The sequence below is a fragment of the Clarias gariepinus genome, chromosome 1 (genome assembly GCF_024256425.1).
Source record: "Clarias gariepinus isolate MV-2021 ecotype Netherlands chromosome 1, CGAR_prim_01v2, whole genome shotgun sequence".
NCBI lineage: Eukaryota > Metazoa > Chordata > Actinopteri > Siluriformes > Clariidae > Clarias > Clarias gariepinus.
Genome location: NC_071100.1, coordinates 9,061,440 through 9,081,054, shown reverse-complemented (window position 1 = coordinate 9,081,054; position 19,615 = coordinate 9,061,440). Strand labels below are relative to the sequence as shown.

Below are 19,615 nucleotides of genomic sequence, written 5' to 3'. Positions count from 1 at the left end.
CCAAGCTCACTCATTTACACTACTGTGGTGTCAAAATAACTGTGTGAATGTGTCCCTGAGAGGTTGGTCTCATGTTTTTTTTATTTTAGTTATTATTATTTTTATTAAAACTTGTTTACTGTTAAATGTTAAATTATCATATTGCTACTAATTTGCATATTGTATGTATTGTAACATATTACACATTGTAAATACTGTTTGTATTGGCCAATAAAGCTGATTTTATACTGACTCTATTCTATATTTTTATTGATATATGGAGTTTTTTATTATATATATATAGAGTTATTGGATGACCATCTTGTAAAACCTGAATTTTGTCTTGTTACTAGGGAGTTACTAGCATACCTGAAGCAAAAGAAACATTGTAATATTTGCATGTATTCTGGCTTTTATACCATACCAACACTGCTGATGCTGGTGAAAAAAATAATAATAATAAACCAGCATAGCTGGTGACCAGCAATAGTTCAGCATTGCTGGTGACCAGCTTGACCAGCAATCATACCAGCATATGTTGTGTTTTGGTGATGGTATGCTGGAAACCAGCATCAGTAATGTGACAGGCATACCAGCATCATGGCACTATAATGCTGGTCACCAACATACCAGCACCAAAACACAACATATGCTGGTATGATTGCTGGTCAAGCTGGTCACCAGCAATGCTGAACTATGCAGTTTTTTTCAGCAGGGTTTTGTAAAGTACGAGGCGCAGGTTTCCACGCGACAAAGAACAGCTTGATTTTTAGTCATAAATTCACAATCACAATTCAGCCTTCGTTAAATAATGGATGAAAGAATTATTCAATACTGGACACAAACAACAAAAAACATGATACATTTTTCTTATAAAAAGTCTGAAGCACTTCGTGTTCATATACTGTTAAAACATTAGAAAAACTATATAAGAAACTTATTAGGAATTTTAAAGCACGATTTTGGGCATCTCATTTCATCATTATGAAAACAATATGAAGCACATATACACACATTCATTATGAAAGATCTATTGTAAAACAAAATAAATTCATGTTCGCTTCAGTATTGGAAACAATATTGTTGTAGCGGCTACTCTGTAGTTTCCAAACGCCGCTGAGAGGCTAAAACAAGAACTTGCATTTGCGATGAAACAATAAGACACTTGTGAGGCAAAACTTCTCCTTGTTGTTGAAATGTATTGTACAAACTGATGACATCAAGGTTTATTGCATAAAGTTGTACTATGTTGTATAAAATTTTATTAAGTTGGTCAACAAAGAATACATCATCACTGCTCACCCCCTCTCCTTCCCAACTCTAATTAAACAGGTTATTAATATTCCCAATTCCACGTAACCCGTGACTCTCCACCACGAACACATAACTCTTTCATGTCCACTACAATTGTTTTAGGCTAACTAATTATACACAATTATTTGTTGTATTTAGTCTGGCTTTTAGAATAATTCCTTCCATGCACCATCTGGTGGATATTCAGTGAAGCACAACACATTTGACAAATGTTGTTTGCGGCAAATTGCGTCACACCGTGCTGAATTTCAGCATCTCGCGGGAAGAATGTGCATTCTTAATGGACACATCTGTAGATAGATAGATAGACAGACAGTCCCCAAAAAAAAATTACAAAATGATGATAAATGGTCAATTTTTTTTGTTTTTACTGTAGTCTGTATTCAATGCACAATTTTGTCTATCTTTAATAATGGGTTTAAAACTGTTCTATGATCAAAATAATGTTTTGGAAATATTTCTGAAAGTGGAATTCCATGCTCTATAAGCTCTTTACACACACATGATACAACTCGGTATATTGTTTTCCTTACAAATGAGTTCAGTGTGTCTCATATGATTTTAATCATACACTGAATCTCTTAGATGTTTACATCATATTCTCTGTTTCTGTTCTGTTCTAGTGCTGGTTTTACTTCTTCCAGCGCCACTTGCTGAAGGTGATTATATAATGTTACTTTACATTTCTACATTAAGTTCTGAGCACATGTAAAATGTGTGTGTAGGCAATGTTTGTAGATACACTCACCTAAAGGATTATTAGGAACACCTGTTCAATTTCTCATTAATGCAATTATCTAATTAACCAATCACATGGCAGTTGCTTCATGCATTTAGGGGTGTGATCCTGGTTAAGACAATCTCCTGAACTCCAAACTGAATGTCAGAATGGAAAAGAAAAGTGATTTAAGCAATTTTGAGCCAGGCGGGCCGGTCTGAGTATTTCACAATCTGCTCAGTTACTGGGATTTTCACGCACAACCATTTTTAGGGTTTACAAAGAATGGTGTGAAAAGGGAAAAACATCCAGTATGCGGCAGTCCTGTGGGCGAAAATGTCTTGTTAATGCTAGAAGAGCAACTTTGACTGAAATAACCACTCGTTACAATCGAGGTATGCAGCAAAGCATTTGTGAAGCCACAACACGCACAACCTTGAGGCGGATGGGCTACAACAGCAGAAGACCCCACCGGGTACTACTCATCTCCACTACAAATAGGAAAAAGAGGCTACAACTTGCACGAGCTCACCAAAATTGTACAGTCTAATACTGGAAAAATGTTGCCTGGTCTGATGAGTTTCGATTTCTGTTGAGACATTCAAATGGTAGAGTCAGAATTTGGCGTAAACAGAAGGAGAACATGGATCCATCATGCCTTATTATCACTGTGCAGGCTGGTGGTCTAATGGTGTGGGGAATTTTTTTTTTGGCACACTTTAGGCCCCTTAGTGCCAATTGGGCATGGTTTAAATGCCACAGGCTACCTGAGCATTGTTTCTGACCATGTCCATCCCTTTAATGCACCATGTCACAAAGCTCGAATCATTTCAAATTGGTTTCTTGAACATGACAATGAGTTCACTGTACTAAAATGGCCCCCACAGTCACCAGATCTCAACCCAATAGAGCATCTTTGGGATGTGGTGGAACGGGAGCTTCGTGCCCTGGATGTGCATCCCACAAATCTCCATCAACTGCAAGATGCTATCCTATCAATATGGGCCAACATTTCTAAAGAATGCTTTCAGCACCTTGTTGAATCAATGCTTTGTGGAATTAAGGCATTTATGAAGGCGAAAGGGGGTCAAACACTGTATTAGTATGGTGTTCCTAATAACTAAGCATAAAATATTAATAATTTAATTTAATTCCAATGTATTAATTAAAAATGAGTCCATGAGAGGTGATGGTGGTAAAGAAGAACTCCCTGAAACAACCATGAAGATGAAACATTAATAAGAATTAAACTTAATAGAGAAGTCATCCTCATCTGGGCAACAACATGGTCAGTGAAATAGTTGGTGGTAAAGTTTGACCTTGAGGGCCTACACTCCTTCTGGAAGGTGTAGATGATCATCTTCTGGACAACTTGTTAGGTCAGCAGTCTTCCCCATGATCGAAGTGAAATATTCTAATATTTTGACATACTAGATTTTTGATTTTCATGGTTCATTTAATCATTAATCATTTAAATAAAAACAAAAGGTTTTACTTTTTGAATAACATAAAAATGTATTTTTGGAAATGCACTATAAGTAAATGTATGCAGAGGTGTTTGTTTTACAGTTGAAGGAGTCCTTCGCTGTAAAATGTTTAAGAACCTCTGTTTTAACTGCTGAACATATGGGATTAATGTATTCACAAATATTATGGAATATGTTGTTCAAACTGAAACAGAGATGTCACTAATATCTCCAAGGCAGCATGCTTAAGTTAGCAGAAAAACATTATTGATGCTAAAATCACATACTGTATATAAGCCTGTACCCTCACACAGAGTGGAGTAACATCTGATTCTATTCAGTGTCATTTGCAGCAATGCTTTACATGCACTTTAACTGTTTTGCTAAATAATAAGCAAACTAGAAATAAATACTCAACTATAAATTATATTAAAGACTTTATTTACAAATTAATAAAATACATGTATGTATTGTTGGTGCAAAAAGGCAGAGCATCAAGGGTCCGACCTCTCCACGACAATCTACAACAGGGGAAAAATAAAGACATGTTAATATAAGTGTCTAGTAAAAAGACTTCATGGTGTTACTATGCAGCTCCATGGCATCTCTGTAATATACATCCACATATGGGTTTATAAGCAAGTTAATATCACTTCATGATGTTTGACATCATATGACACAGTTTGACACACGCAGGCAGGCACGCACACAAAATTTCATAGAATGCAAGCTTTTAGTAATGCTGTTTATTAAAACCAATTATTTGGTTTTGCTATTAAGGATTGCTGCAAAATTTGTCCCCATCTCCACCATTCATTAACACACATCATGTCCATGAAGAGAAATGTGTCCCTGTCCCCTGATTAAGATGTGCTCAGTGGTGTTCTTGAAAAGAGAGGTAAATACTTCTGAGCACTCACCTTCTGCTCAGGATGTAAAGCTGGTGTAGAAATCAGCTGATACACAGGCAGTTGATGATTTACACACAGTTCACTGTGAGAAGAAAAACACACAATCATACATATTATAAGGAGTATAAACATATATTTAATGACTTTATAATAGAATAGATAGAACCTGAACAAAAGCCCCTTTTCTTGACTGTTACATACATTGTGTAAGCACATAACTAACTATTCAGAAGATCTCTAGCTATGATAAAACCACTACATTATACAGCAGTATACATTATATGGCACTCAGGAGCTCCAATAAACTACATACAACAATTCATTAATCATCTGTAACATTTAGCACATAACAGGAGCAGCTCAGGGATAATTAGCAATAGTTGCTGCTATCTTAGCTCTTTTAGTAAGCTAGCGCTTAGCATAATTATATTAGCTTGCTTATAGATTCATATTTGGACAGGCATTTTACAAAAACAATGGAGCTAACTGTTTACATTACGTATGTGTGTCCAAATACACTATTAAACTAATATATATTAATAAACAAGCTAGATTCCCCATGCTAAGCGCTAGCGGTTAGCATAGTGATATTAGCTTGCTTATAAATCCATATGTGGATGTATATTACAGAGATGCCATGGAGCTGATGGTTTACATCAGTGTTTAATGGTCTAAATGAGATAATATTCCTTTTAATCACTGCCATTTACACTCGGCTCGGCATTTCCCCCAAACACTCCAATAGTATTAACACTGTTACAAAGTTATCATTAGTGCCTAAAACAGTAAAATCTGATTAATTTTATATATTAAACATTACCTGGTAAGTGTGTGCAGTTGAAAATTTAGTGAAAATTATAACTTTATCACGCTATAATTCACTGTATACTCCATGATGTTGAGTCCTGGAGCTGATATCCGGAAAGGTTCCGTGTTCAGTTGCGTTTTGACCTCACTCCCATATTCCTTTGTGCATTAGCTTTAGCTTTTAGCTTGCAAAATACTGGAGAAAGAGTTCTCACACTGGAAAGAAGTAGTTGCGCACAAACGGAAAAGAGCAGACATTTACACGGGAAAAAGCACACAGTTACACGGGAAAAACACACATTTATAAGGGAAAAAACGACATTTATAAGGGAAAAAGCACACATTTTCAAGGAAAAAAAACACATTTATAAGGGAAAAAGCGCACATTTTCAAGGGAAAAAAAACACATTTATAAGGGACAAAGCGCACATTTTCAGTGAAAAAAAAACACTAACAAGGGAAAAAACACACATACGGGAAAGATGATTTGCCCTTCTGGGCCACCGTACATAATCTATAGTGCTTACATGTGCTGATGTAAATGTGATTATATAATGATAAAATATGAAGTGTGTTCACATGCTCTCTGGTGTCTGTGTGTATTACTGAAAATAAATCCATTTGTGTTGGCAGATTAATCTACAACATAGACACAGTTTAGCTTTATGAAACTGTATGATTATTGTATTTTGTGTTTAGTCCATCATATGTAAAAGCTTCATGCTGATCAGTAGTGTAGTGACGGCCTCTCCGTATCTGCTTCTGATCATCATTCTTCAGGTCAAATGTTACACAGCTGGAACAGTTACAGTGTCAGTCGGAGCATCTAAAACAAATGGTCAATTAAGTTTCCAGCAGAGTCTATTAAAGCAGCAACAAGAACTTTTTCCTTCCTTTCTTTGTCAGGCAGTGTGATGTTATAGTGCTTTTGGTAAAAGAGTTTACAGTGAATTGGGCTACACAGTGCTGGGAGACGTCAGGGTTAAGCTTGTTAAATTTATTTACTACTTACTGTTTAGTTACAGACCTCAGAGTAGAGAATTTGTGCCAGTTATTGTGGTTTTGCTTCTTTTTGTTCTTTTTTTATCTATGTATATTTATAAGTTCAGATGTGATGAAGAGGATGAGGAAGAGGAGGCGTGAATGAGTGATAACTGTTTCAATTGGTACATAATGTTTTCCCCATGTGGTACTTATTGTTATCTAATCTGAAAATCATCTTCTTCACATTTGAGCATTATGATCAGATTAAAGCCAGAGTGAGTGCAGTAGAGAGTGTTGGAGACTAAATGTGTTCAGTAGAGATGAGAAGTGGAGCAGGGTGTCTGTCTGATGATTAACCTGTAGTCATTATGGTCTTATTTACACTTCATTAATACACTGTTTTAAATTAAATTACTAGGACTGGGGCTACCTGAAGAATTATTAGTGTTTTTATAGTAAGGGACTGATGATGATGTGAATACTCAATAAAGGGAAATTGTTGTTTATTTTGCTTTTAATTCACTGCTAATTTAACTTTTTTGTTTAGTCACAATTGTTTTAAAAAATAATTTGGTACTTGTATGAATGAATCTATGCTACAAGTGAACAGCAGATAAAATAACTGCATCAATGTGTATTGTAATGTACTGTACTGTAACTACTGTCTTATAACAGAGTAATAACCAAAGCACCCAAAACCTCCGTCAGTCTTTATCCTGTGTGTTCTGGGGTTGTTTATGTTGACACGAGTGTTTGGTTGTAGTTTGTTCACTGTTCACTATAATTCCATGGCATGTTTAGCGTTCGGTTAGTGCCACTGTTTAAGCTTTAGCTTGTCTTGTGTTTATTGTCTCACATCTGTGTGGTTTAATGTTTTTCATAATTGAATCTACATCTGCACGACACCTTAATTCATGACACATTACAGGTAATCGACACCAAAAACATATTATTGACAAGCTGGTGTTCATAGTATTTAAACTTTTATTTATTCCAATAATTTCTAATAAATTAATGTGTGTAATTGACTAGATAGAGGTTATATGTAGACTACAGCACAGCTCTTACATTTCTAGTTGCGTCTCCTATGAGTGTGAGAGTGACTATTACCTGACAGATGTTCCTTCAGTTTATTTAATGTTACTGTATGTTGCTCTGCAGCCTCCCTAATATTTTATTATTATTATTTGTGTCTCTTTATCCTTCTGGAACATCACTGTTATTCTCCATTTTCTCTGGTTGGGGACGGTGCTTTTCAAAGTGTTACATGGTAAGTATAATGTTTTTTGAACGCTTTTTATGCTCTTTGCAGTCCAGTGCATTTACTTGAGATTTTTTGTCCTTTACATAGAAATTATAGACCTGTATATATTTTCAGCACATCTATCGCCCAGTCAGACCTGCTCTCCTTTCCATAAATTCTGCTGAAAGTTGAAGGGTTTGAATTCATGTCTGAATGAACTCATTGTGTAAAAGGTGCTCCAGAAGTCATAATAAATCAGTCCTAGGAACTTTTTATGGGTCTCTTTTACCTAGAAACAAGTTGAATGGGGAAGCACAAGATTACAAGGTGCTGATATAAGAGTAGCTGTTTTATTAGACCAGACCCCAATCCATCACAGAACCTGATCAGAGAGAGCACAAGCTAACACATGCTTCCTCCAAGGCACCTGAAGACACCATGCCAGAAGCCATCTTTCTGAGTTGCTGCTCATGAGCTGTGAGAGAGCGGCATCACACTCAGAGAAAAGCACCGTCTTTCTCTTTTCATGTTTGTGAGCTCACAGATACACATGACTGTCTAGGGTCACTATGATTGATGTGGGACTGTAAGTTTGTGACACAGGAGAGATCACAGACAATCTGCTGTCTAGAGTCCTAGATATACTGTAGATGGCTGTAGCATCACTTGGGAATTGAACACATGATCTCTGGATGACAGATGAAATACATTTCTGCTGAGCAACTTGGAAGCGTACTTTAACAAAAAATAACAACAACAACAATAATAATAATAATAATAATAATAATAATAAATAATAATAATAATGCTGTGGCAATGCCTTATTTGCTCATTATATTAATTTTTTTTGAAAATCTGTCTCCACTATCTAACACGATTCTGTGTGTGTTCCTGGTGTGGACATCCATGTGTGGCAGCGCTGAACTCAAATTACTAGATTTATGTAGACACCATTTATGGATCGTCAGAATGTTAAAACACAAAACAGAAAGAACCCTGTCTAATAAAAACTAGTGATGAAGGGTTGTGTCACACTCAAGTGTCAAAATGTTCCTTTTATTTAGTAATGATCGTTTGCTAAATATTCATAGGAATGACTGCAGTGAGCTCCGAGCTGGAATCATGAATTGTACATCCTTCTTTAAACTCTTCATATTTTTAAATGTTTTACTGCGGCTGAGAGTTTTTTACTTCAAGTCTTCTATTGATATCAAGTGGTTTTATGCCGTCATTCATGAGAAATTTAATCACAAGTCCTGGTTTGACATGAACGCACCCCCCATCCCATATTATTACACTTGTAATTAATTTAATAATTACTTCTTTAAAGTATTGAAGACAAAAAAATATATAATTAGTTAAGCAAGAGATCAAATAAAAATAATTAATTAATTTATTGAATTGTTGATTCATCAGCTACAACTAACTAATTAATTAAATATCGTTTCCTATAATTTAATAAGTTGTTCATTGTACACAAAAAACTAGCTTTGTGCACATACAGTAACTAAACATGAGAACCAGACAATAGTGCATTCTGAGGCAACGCCATCGCACTAAACATTCTTCTGCTCATAAAACCCTTATGCGTCCTAAACGGAGAAATAATAATAATAATAATAATAATAATAATAATAATAAGTAGTAGTAGTAGTAGTAGTGGTGTTAAGAGGCTTAACTAAGTAAATAGGTTTTCAGACTAGACGTTACAGACTGTCACACTGTAGACTGAACACTAATAAGAAGGCTGGATAAATAAATAAACTGTGCAGAAGAAGTCTCAGCCCGTGCTGTTACACTGACTGTATCAGGTGAGTCTGAGACAACATCTGGATTTTATAGTTTTAAATTTACAGTATAATTGTGCTGTAAAAAAAAAAACTTATTTAACTTAAATTGAGGCAAAACATTGAAAAATTACTTCTAAATATACATTAGCTCAATACAGTCAATACAAGTTTAAGGTCATTTTGTTTGTTTGTTTCTTAGTAATTCATATTAATATAAATAATGTATTGATAGAAAAAGTTTAAAATTTGGGTCACTTGGGATCAAATTCCTGTCGGCTTTATGTAGTCAGTCAGTCCCTAGTGGATGGTGGGATCGAGGGGAGGTGAAGTGGACATGTCTCAGTGCTCAGGGCATAGACTATAAGTCATACCTGAAAATTGTGGTTTAAATATATAATATGCAGAACACTGAATCTCCAACTGATAGAACTGTTCAATAAGTGACACTTAACCTGATTTATCTCAGTAATGATCTGAAAGTTCTGTAATTGTAATATTATCTGAAGACAGCATCATAAAGACACAGGTGAGATTCTCTCATAAGCTGAATCAACTACAGTCGGCTGTAAGTCTTAGTAAAGGCTAGTTTTACTCTCCTTATCTAAAGAATATTATCTCATTCAACACCACTAAACACAGTAACATTAATGAGTTTCACAGTGAAATCTAACAGTAGTGGAAATTCTCTGTTCTAGCACTCAAACCTCTAAGCTGCTTCTATAAAGATGGTTCAGTCATTCATTTGTGTTTAATGACACTGTGTATATGTACAGTGTGCACAAGCATCAATTCTGCTCTTTTATTTCTTAGGCTCAAGTTCTGGAGACAATAATCCCATAGGAGCAGTGCCTATAGTACTGGGTGTGGCCGTTTTGTTCATCATTTTATTCGTCTTAATAATTCTCCTGTGGTGCCGGAAAAAAAAGAAAGGTTTAACTACATTTATACAACAGCAATATAAAAAAATAATAGATAAAACCTGTTTATGTTACTGTTTACATCCTGTTCATCTGTAGAATCTCTCACCCTCTATAGAAAAGCAGCAGAAAACCAATCAGACATCAGAGCCGAATCAGAGTCGGTCAGGAGCTGAAGACTCTCAGTCAGGACCCACACCACTTCAGACTGGTCAGACCCTGTCCCAATCATTTTACACCAATTTACATTTGTTAACAAAAACCTTCCTTGTTTTCTGTAGGAAGTGCTAACACTTAGCCACTGCGAATCACACAAATTAACAATACAAATTAAACAACTGACTTTACGTCTGATATAGTGTTGTGATTAACACACTGCACTGTTTATGTACTTCACTGTGTTCAGGTAAAGATGCAGCCGAGAGCGGAGAAGTTACTTACGAACAAGTCACAAAGAATAAGAAGACAAATGGGAAGAACGGTGGAGTATTTTAATGCTTTAACAATTTATACAAACAACAAGTGAGGCAGCATCTAATATTTATTAGACTGATAGTCTCTGTCCTGAAAAGATGCCACATGCTGAACGATAAAGAAATGACTCTTATTATAATAATGTGAATGGAGCCTTCAACAGTCCAGTGGTAGAAGTGATGCTGTAATGACTAGTGTATACATGGTATACTGGTGATCAGTGTGATGTTTTTGTTTTCTGCTACTGCAGATGTTGATGCTGAACCCAGTGGTAGTGATGTGACTTATGCTGAACTTGAAATGAAACAGAAGAAAACAGCTATAAGGAAAACAGGTAAAAACAATCATGACATAATGTGTGTAGATGGATTCAAAATTTATGGATATTAATTCAATATTTATTTTTTCTAACTAGAAAAAGCCGGTGTGGATGCTGATACTGTATATTCAGAGGTGAAGCTGAACACTGAGGTAAGACTGATGACAACAGCCTGTTATGAAACTAAAAAAACCTAAACCAACACCACAATGTAAAAAATGTGGATTGGATAGAGTTTGAGAACTAACAGTTATAAAGTTTAGTACACAAAGTCCCACCTCCCAAAATCTTAGTCTCATTTATAGCTAAAAAACTTCACCTAATTAGGCATCACCTAATTTTTCTTGCCTGTTAGACAAACTTACTTATGAATATTGGTAGAAATTGTGTATTGATCAGTTGATTTAAAAGTTAATTTGTTTGTAATATTAATGTCAGGAAGTGAAGGATTTGCAGTGTTTACACTGTTTTAACAATTAAGCGTCATTGTGTTCCGTTGATATTTACATTATTTGGAACATTAAAAAATATTTAAATATTTAACTAATAGACCAGTGACCAGAAATGATAGATTATTTGATTTTTTTCTCTCTTTGCAGTGATTCATATTTCTACGCATGCTGATGGAGCCATGATTAACTGTTTCTTTGAAAAGTTCTGGAAGAGGACAACACCACCTCAGTGCTGTGACCTGCTGTAAGTGTGAATGACCTGCATTCTTATTCAGTCTAAATTGTCTGCCTATGAGTATTATTTTATTTAAAGATTCATATACTGGCTTAATCAGATTGAAACCCTTTGTGTTTATATCACAATATAGTTTAAATTTTCAAAGTAGAGATAACAAGGGTTATTTTTCTTTACTGTTATTTTTATATTTGTAAGGTCTTGTTGTAAGAAATTATGTGCTGTATTTTTTACAATTTGTTTAAACAATATATTTTTTCAGTAATACCCTTCATTTTAATTGTGCTTATTTAATTCATTCAAGCAAATCAATTAAGCACTGACTCATGTCACACTGACACTTATTTTATCTTCCTTCATTAGTAAAAATGCACCTTTAATAAGTTATTAATAGGTATCTTATTCATTTTAAATAATGTACATGTTATTGTCATGCAACGAGGTACACTCAAAAAAATATCTTGTTGAATGAACGTAATTAAATTATGGAAAGAATTTCCACCTGATTTAATGGCTTTCTTTCAGCGTTAAGCAATTTTGTTGGCCCAACTTAATGTTCTTAGGTTCAGTCAAATTAATTTTATTAGGTTCATTTAACTTATTTACTACAGCTGCGTCCAACATAATTTAATACTGTTAACATAAATGAATAGCGTTGGTACAACACATTTTTCAGTTGTAAATTAAGTTGATCCAACTCAAGTAAATTTTAATTTCAAGCCCTGGTCAACAGAATTCTGTGAAGGAAGGAAGCATAAGACAAACGGGATAAAACAGAGATTTTTATTTTACACCAGCAGCAACTTACAAATGAGGTCTCAATTTAAAAAGATGTACAAAACATAAAACACCACAAATAAGTATTAATCATAGAAAAAAAATTAACACCAACAGAAACGTTTTGTACTTTATAACTGTACGTTATGACTTAAATATGACGGTTAGAGACGGTTGGTCAGGCAACTCCTGAAGTCAGATGCAGACAGGACACTTTCACTCACAAACTGCTGTGAAAAAATACAGAGATAGATTCAATTAAAATTCATGATGCTTAATTTATCAAATGAACAATATTTATACTTTCTTCCTCTCGCTTCACAACTCATGAGAACAGACCGAAACCAGAACCGAACCGCAGATTAAGCACGCGCATATAACCGTCGGTATTTTAAGTGTGATTAAAAATACAAGAAATAGCTTAAACCAAAATAACATGACTAAACATCGCTAAACAGCAGGTGACATTTATGTTCAGTATTTCGTTTCTATTTAGAAAGATGGGAATTAATTCCTGCTTACCTTTTCCACACGCCCGCCAAACGTTTGTCTTCTCAACACGCCGTGTTCTCTTCTCGCGATGTCTTCTCGCGATATTTCCGGTTTTGCTATTTCCTATTTTCATAGCGACAAGATCTCTTTGGTTTATCTCAACATGATTAAATCTAATACATGTTAAGTTGTTGAATTTCATGTAAATACAACATAATTTATTCATGTTCATCTTGGAAACATGAAATTATTATGTACAAAACACATATTACATTTTAGTACATGTAACAGGTAGCCATGTTCATTTTTTTGAGTGTAGGAATAAATGCTGATGTCACGGTAATTGAAATATTACCGAACTGTAAAACCCAATAAGTCTCTCGTCTCTGTTTTGCAACTCTGGTGGTGTTTCCTGTGCAGAAAGCCTTTGATGGGAGCTTTTATAAAGCCCAAATATGTGCAAATGGCAAATGGAGCAAGGTCAGGATTGTTTAGGGGGCATAGAAATAAGATCCATCCAAGTTTCTGTAATATGTAAGTGATGTGGTGGGCAGTAAGAGGGCAGGTAATGTCCTGCATAACCAGAACACTTTTGGTGATCAAACCAGGCCTTTCATCCTGAAATCATTATGTAGATTTTGTACACCCTGACTGTAGAATTCAGTGTTCATGTTGACACTACAGGATAGAAACTCCACATGGATGATACCACATTTGTCCCCAAAAAATACTGTACTGGCCATAGCTGTAGAACTATCATATTTACTGAGAGTAGTTACACATCAAACTAAACACTTCTCATAACAGATATGGATCCACTGATCCACCTGAGCAGTCATGCATCAGAAGGAGACACCCAAGTTTCATCACAGGTGAGAATACGAACATAAAAATGCCTGTCCTCCATCTCAACACATTTCACAGATTAACAATCTTCTGTGCCAATTAAAAGCAGAGAGCTCTGTCAGTATTCAAGCTGCACTCAACTTAATGATACAGTGAGTGATGTAGAGCTCAAAGTGATGGACAAAAATAAACATTAAATGAATAAAATTGTGATACTGGAGTGAATTTACGGGTGATCTCTACATTAAAAACACAATATTAGAAACCTAAAAAGTGTTACATATTATATGTATAATTCATAATCATTAGCAGTTTTATTTATTTATTTATTTATTTATTTATTTTCTTAATAGGTGCATCATCATCATCAACTGAATATTTTTGCAATAATGCATTATATGAAGTAAAAGAAATATCTGAACAATTATTCCTGAATAAATTCAACGTGTTTTTTTTTTTTTTTTGCTAATAATCATGTGCTACCATGTTACTGAAAATAAATAATAAAAATAATAATAATCAAGGCAGTGTGTGCTTTATTTCCATCACTAAAAGCAGATAACTGGATCCTGCAGTATTTTTCTAGAGGATCTCAGTGCAGAAAAGTTCAGGAGTAAATGAGGAATCAAACAGAAGTGTTATTACTCTTACTGCATGTGGCTACACACTGGTACACTGATGTACAGGACTAACATCACACTGAAAATGTCCAAAACATTTCATTTTCTGAAATTCACAAATCAGGCAGGTAGAGGAGCCAAAAACTACTCACGCTCCTCACCTCTGTGCAAAAGTGTTTAGAACTAATGCAATAAATATTAAATTCAAATGAGTCTCTTAATCCATAACTGCAGAATGAGAGTCAAATAATCCAATCATGTTTCCGCATTAGGAGCCAAAGTGTATCATTCCAAAGAACACAAAGTGAAGATCAGAGTTAGTAAATCCGCCCACGCAAATAAAGGGCAATACTGAAATCTAAAAACACAAATGTATGAATCCACTTATGCGTCCGTGTTATGATATACATGTGACATCTACACTTTAGAGCTTGTATTAAGCAGAAGGGGTGGTTACAAATAAATGATCACTTTGACGCGAGTATCAGGTCTCTGAGATTCATGTGACAAATGATGGTATATATTTGGGCGAAATCTGCCATATTAATCCACAGGTTTAAGAGTTCAGACTTGTTCACACAGATGTGTCGCTTCTCCAGTCAGCACACTGTTCACCTCTTAGCCTTACTTATTGGGGAAGTGATTTCTCCTAAGAAGGTCATACGGTAATTATTAATGTATAGTCAGGATTTTACATTTCCTATTCTTTTGGAGTAGGGTACTTTTTCTTCACTTAATTTTTAAAGATATCTTATGTATTTGGACAAGCAATTCCTTTGCACACACACACACACACACACACACACACACTCAAAGACATCTGCATGTCCATATTAATTGTGCTGCTTACGATGTTATGGTCTATTTGCTACACACATTTTGTCCACCAGATGTCAGTTTATTTATATCAATAAAGTTTTATTAACTTTTTCGTGAAACTATTGACTGGGAGCCTTAACACCTAAATGAAGCTTCATCTTGCCATCACTATCAAGAGACAATCACAAAATCCAAAAACATAAAGCATGAGTCAAAAGTCCAAGAAATCTATGGATCAAGACCAACAAGGTCAATAAATTGCAAATCAAGATAGATAAATCCAGGATTAAAGAACGAGAGTATGGCTGAAATACACAGAGAATCAGAACCAAGATTACTGGGTTTTGAAAGGCACACAATTATCCAGGAGTGAGCAGAAGTTGATGGTGTGACTACACAGCTAAATGCTGAATTAACAGAATTGGAGACAGGTGATAATGATCAGTGTGGAAAGCAGATGGTGGGAAGAGAGCTGGAAAATCCAGACTAGAGAATCAAGGTGAGATCATATGGTAGAGGTAACAGTCTGACCAGGCTGGAGTGTGAAAATATAAAATCGTACCATAATTGGAAACTTTTTGCATTATTCTGTATTTACTCTACTGGTTCTATATTTTTTAGATTTTTTTCAGTGAAATCTATGGGAGAGAAATATTAAATTTAAGACAGGGTGATTTGTAGGAGATAGAATTATAAAGTCAGTAGATAGAAAGAAACCCATCCTCTCTCTCAGCTATCTATCATGATCTCTACCACAACAGGGAACAGGAAATGTGCTTTGCATTGAGTGTGAGACCTTGCAGGGGAGGCATTAAGAACTTTAAACAAGAAAGAAAAGAACGGTAAAGGTCTCTCACTCAGAAGTATGAGGTGGGGAGGGAGATAGTGGACGTCACCTCAGGTCTCCTCAGCAGGAACAAAATGTGTGCACATCTAACTTTATATAGAAATGCAATGTGTAATACTGTGAATATGCACTGTATGTTTTGTCTGAAATTGTTTAAATTAATCAATAACCACCGATTTGTTTGGTTTAAGTGTTTAGATGAATTAAAAAAGGAAGAAGTATAACTTGATGCATCTGTCGCATCTCAATATACTTACTGAATTGGAGAAGAGGGACAGTTCTGTGTTATTTAGCATGGAGAGCATATTTAAGCTTCTGGTCAGGTTTCCTGTGTCACATGAAAGAAAGAAGTAAAATCGTTAATGTGCTTAACGTCATTTGGAGACCCAGAGACAGACACACGATAGGAAGCGCATTAGCATTTTCTATTTAGACAAAAGGGTTTAGCGATCTATTTGCATGTATACTCGTCTGAACACTGACTATAAAAAGTGTTAGCTAATAATAAAAGAGGAAGCTCAATGAGGAGGTGCTTTATGTACACAGAGACATGGGAATGTTCACACAATGTCAGAAACGCTTACACTGGATTTATAAATGATGGTCTGGAAGTGTTTAGAGATAATTACTTCACAGTGTAAAACTAGTGATCTATGGTGGCCATTGATCCTCAAAGTGTGGTATGTTTTACTCCAATAACATTTTACCTTTCTTTAGTCTTCACTTCAAACTCAACCACAATACAATTTACATAAAAATACTCTGCATAGCTAATGTTAGCAGGAGGCTAATCTTTTCAGCTAACTCGCTTGTCCCTGACATATTGTGTCCCTACGTTATTGAAGTGTTTTTAACAGAGTGACAGATGATGTTTTGAGGGAGAAATAAAGAGAATAATGGATGTATAAGACCTGTTAAGGTGAGTTTAATAGCCTCACTTGTTCATTAGCATTTAATAGCTAACATTATTAGAACTAGCCTGCTAGCTGTTACTCTGTTTTAAAGCCCTGTGTGATGTGATCAGACTTCCTGTTTACTTGGTTAAAGTTCTAATAGAATACATAAACAAACACAAGTTGAATGATATCATGGAATAGAATAGAATAGAATAGAATAGAATAGAATAGAATAGAATAGAATAGAATAGATGAAAAGTTCTTCATTTTATATTTTCTGCATGAACCTGAGGTGGGAGACTAAACAAAGTATTATACAAGACAATACTGTATAATAAGGAGACAGTGAAGATGCACTTCATGCTTTAGTTCCTTTAACAGAGTACAGAATGTTAGGGAGGTCAGTCACAGGGCAGCTGCACAAATATCTCACAGATCTTTACATCAGACAACAAAAGTCTCACAGATACAATCACAAGAGCTGAGGTATTTCTTTTACTGCTGAGCACAAACAGTAACTAAGCAACTTATCAGCATGCTTTTTCATTTCAATAGTGTGTGTGTGTGTGTGTGTGTGTATGTGTGTGTGTATGTGTGTGTGTATGTGTGTGTGTGTGTGTTTGTATTGGTGCTCATGAGTATTGTTTTTTGCAAGATAGGATGCCTGCTACTATTTTGTCAGCCAAAAACACACACACACACAAACACACACACACGCACACACAAATAGAAAAACTATTCTGCATGTAACCAGAGTTAAAATGTTTATTATTAGTATTATTATTATTATTATTATTATTATTATTATTATCAAAAGTAGTCAGTGAGACAGACATCTGAGAAAAGAGGTAGGCAGTTGGTTGTCGTGGTTTTGCTTGTGTTTTTTTTATAACTGTCATGCGCAGTGAAGAAGACGAAGTGTGAATGTGTGGTTACTGACTGGAAACTGTCATGAATAAATATAACTTCACTTGTACTCAATGTTTGGCTCATGTGGTACTTATTATTATATATATGTGGTGTGTTACTGAGTAGTATTATTGTTGGACAAAATCACATTAGACAGTTTATACAATATTTGAGCAATAATGGAAAACTAAAGGAAGATGTAGTGCATTAGGATGGACCAGTTAACTGAACATTTAATAGAGGCTAATTATGATGTATTACAAAGTAATGTATTGATTCTTTTGTCAGGAAGTTCCAGCTAATTTAAAACCTGTTTACATCAATCAAAATGTTTAATCTTTACAATATTTTGATATTTTAATATGATCAGGTTACTGTCCCACTTCCTACCCATTGGTATACAAAGGATCCAATGCCAACCATATCCTGAGCTGGATGCCACAGCGCACTCCTAGAGGTCTTCCAGAGTCGTAATAGTCATCATAGTCGACAGAGCTGCCCTTGTGTCTAGGGTCACAGTTAATGACTCTGGACAGAAATATATTTTGGGACCTTTGCATAAGATTAACAAAATTATGCCACAATGATTTTTGGTTGGTTGCAAGTGTTTTTTCTAGAAATGAGAAGGAACAGGCACATTAACTGTTTACAAAAGAAGAAGTTTAAGCTCACATGTCTCTTTCTTTCTCTTTATTTCTCTCTGTAGCAACACAGGAAGTGGTAGGGCTTAAACACAAACCACTGCTCTGTCAGTCAGTCAGTCATTAAAAGGACAGGATGGATCTCAGTCCTCTCCCTGTGATGTTCTGTGAGTAAATGTTCTCTTTGTGTCTTCATTAGAGTGAGTGTTGGGTATAAAGTTGTTCATTTGCAGTCTGAATGTCCTGAGTGATGAGCTTATTGTGTGATTAGGACATTGTGTGTACTCAGTGGCGATTTCTTTAAGACTGCAAGGGAAGCTCAGCTTCCCCTATAATGTCACAAAATTAATGGTCAAATTATGTACTATTGCTGTACGAAGAACTGCTGCACTCTGTATTGTTTGCTGGTGATATAAACCATTTTTGTTTGTACAAATCATTCTTTAAATAATAAAAAAACTTATAATAGCGTTCTTGACTTTGCTCCTTGTTTCAGCATAGTAAAGTTAGTTCATTCATATAATTAAAGTAGCTCGTGGAAGGGGAAACTAGCCAGCTAGCAAGCTGTGCATAATGGCAGACGGTGCTAATATTGTTGACCTGCTTTTGGCAAAACCATTTAGTAGTCTTCCTTACGAGGAGAGACTCAGAATTAAACGGCAGGGCAGACCAATGCTTAAGATTGATCTGGTGCAAAAATTAGGAAAAAATAACAGGTCTTTTCAGCTCTCCTGGTATGACAAGGTGAACTGGCTAACTGGAGGTGCTGTGACAGAAAATGTACTATTGGCCATGCCTCCTGACGAAACCTTCTCAAAGAATGAGAATACAGTTTGGTCAATCGTTGGTTTTGGGGATCTGGGTTACTTTGACAGGGCATACAAAAGGCATAAAAAGCGCAAAGAACATAATGAATTTTATGATGAAGGCCTAATATGAGCCTTCCCTGTTTCAAAAGCTACATGTAGCAGTCGCCACTGTGTGTACTTCAGCATGACTGCTCAGGTGGATCAGTGGATCCATATCTGTTATGAGAAGGGTTTAGTTTGATGTGTAACTACTCTCAGTAACTATGATAGTTCAACAGGTAAGAGTACAAGTAGAGCAAGTTTAAAACACAGGGTTTAAATAATCTAATGAGTGTAAATGAGTCTGTATT

General features: G+C 35.3%; 1 protein-coding gene and 1 long non-coding RNA gene across 2 annotated transcripts in view; one reads left to right on the top strand and one right to left on the bottom strand.

Moving 5' to 3' along the window:
- Positions 1-3,897: 3,897 nt before the first annotated feature.
- Positions 3,898-5,347, bottom strand: LOC128524421 (uncharacterized). Its single transcript, XR_008360514.1, has 3 exons — positions 5,209-5,347; positions 4,398-4,470; positions 3,898-3,998 (listed from the first exon to the last, which is right to left on the bottom strand). It is a non-coding gene; the product is annotated as an uncharacterized LOC128524421 (long non-coding RNA).
- Positions 5,348-16,561: 11,214 nt separating this feature from the next.
- The window catches only part of LOC128514393 (low affinity immunoglobulin gamma Fc region receptor II-like), a 105,186-nt gene continuing 102,132 nt past the window's right edge, over positions 16,562-19,615 (top strand). The window contains exons 1-2 of the mRNA XM_053488265.1: positions 16,562-16,690; positions 18,522-18,623. Of these exons, the coding sequence (XP_053344240.1) occupies positions 18,593-18,623 (31 nt within the window). The 5' untranslated portion in view covers positions 16,562-16,690; positions 18,522-18,592. The remainder of the gene's footprint in view (positions 16,691-18,521; positions 18,624-19,615) is intronic.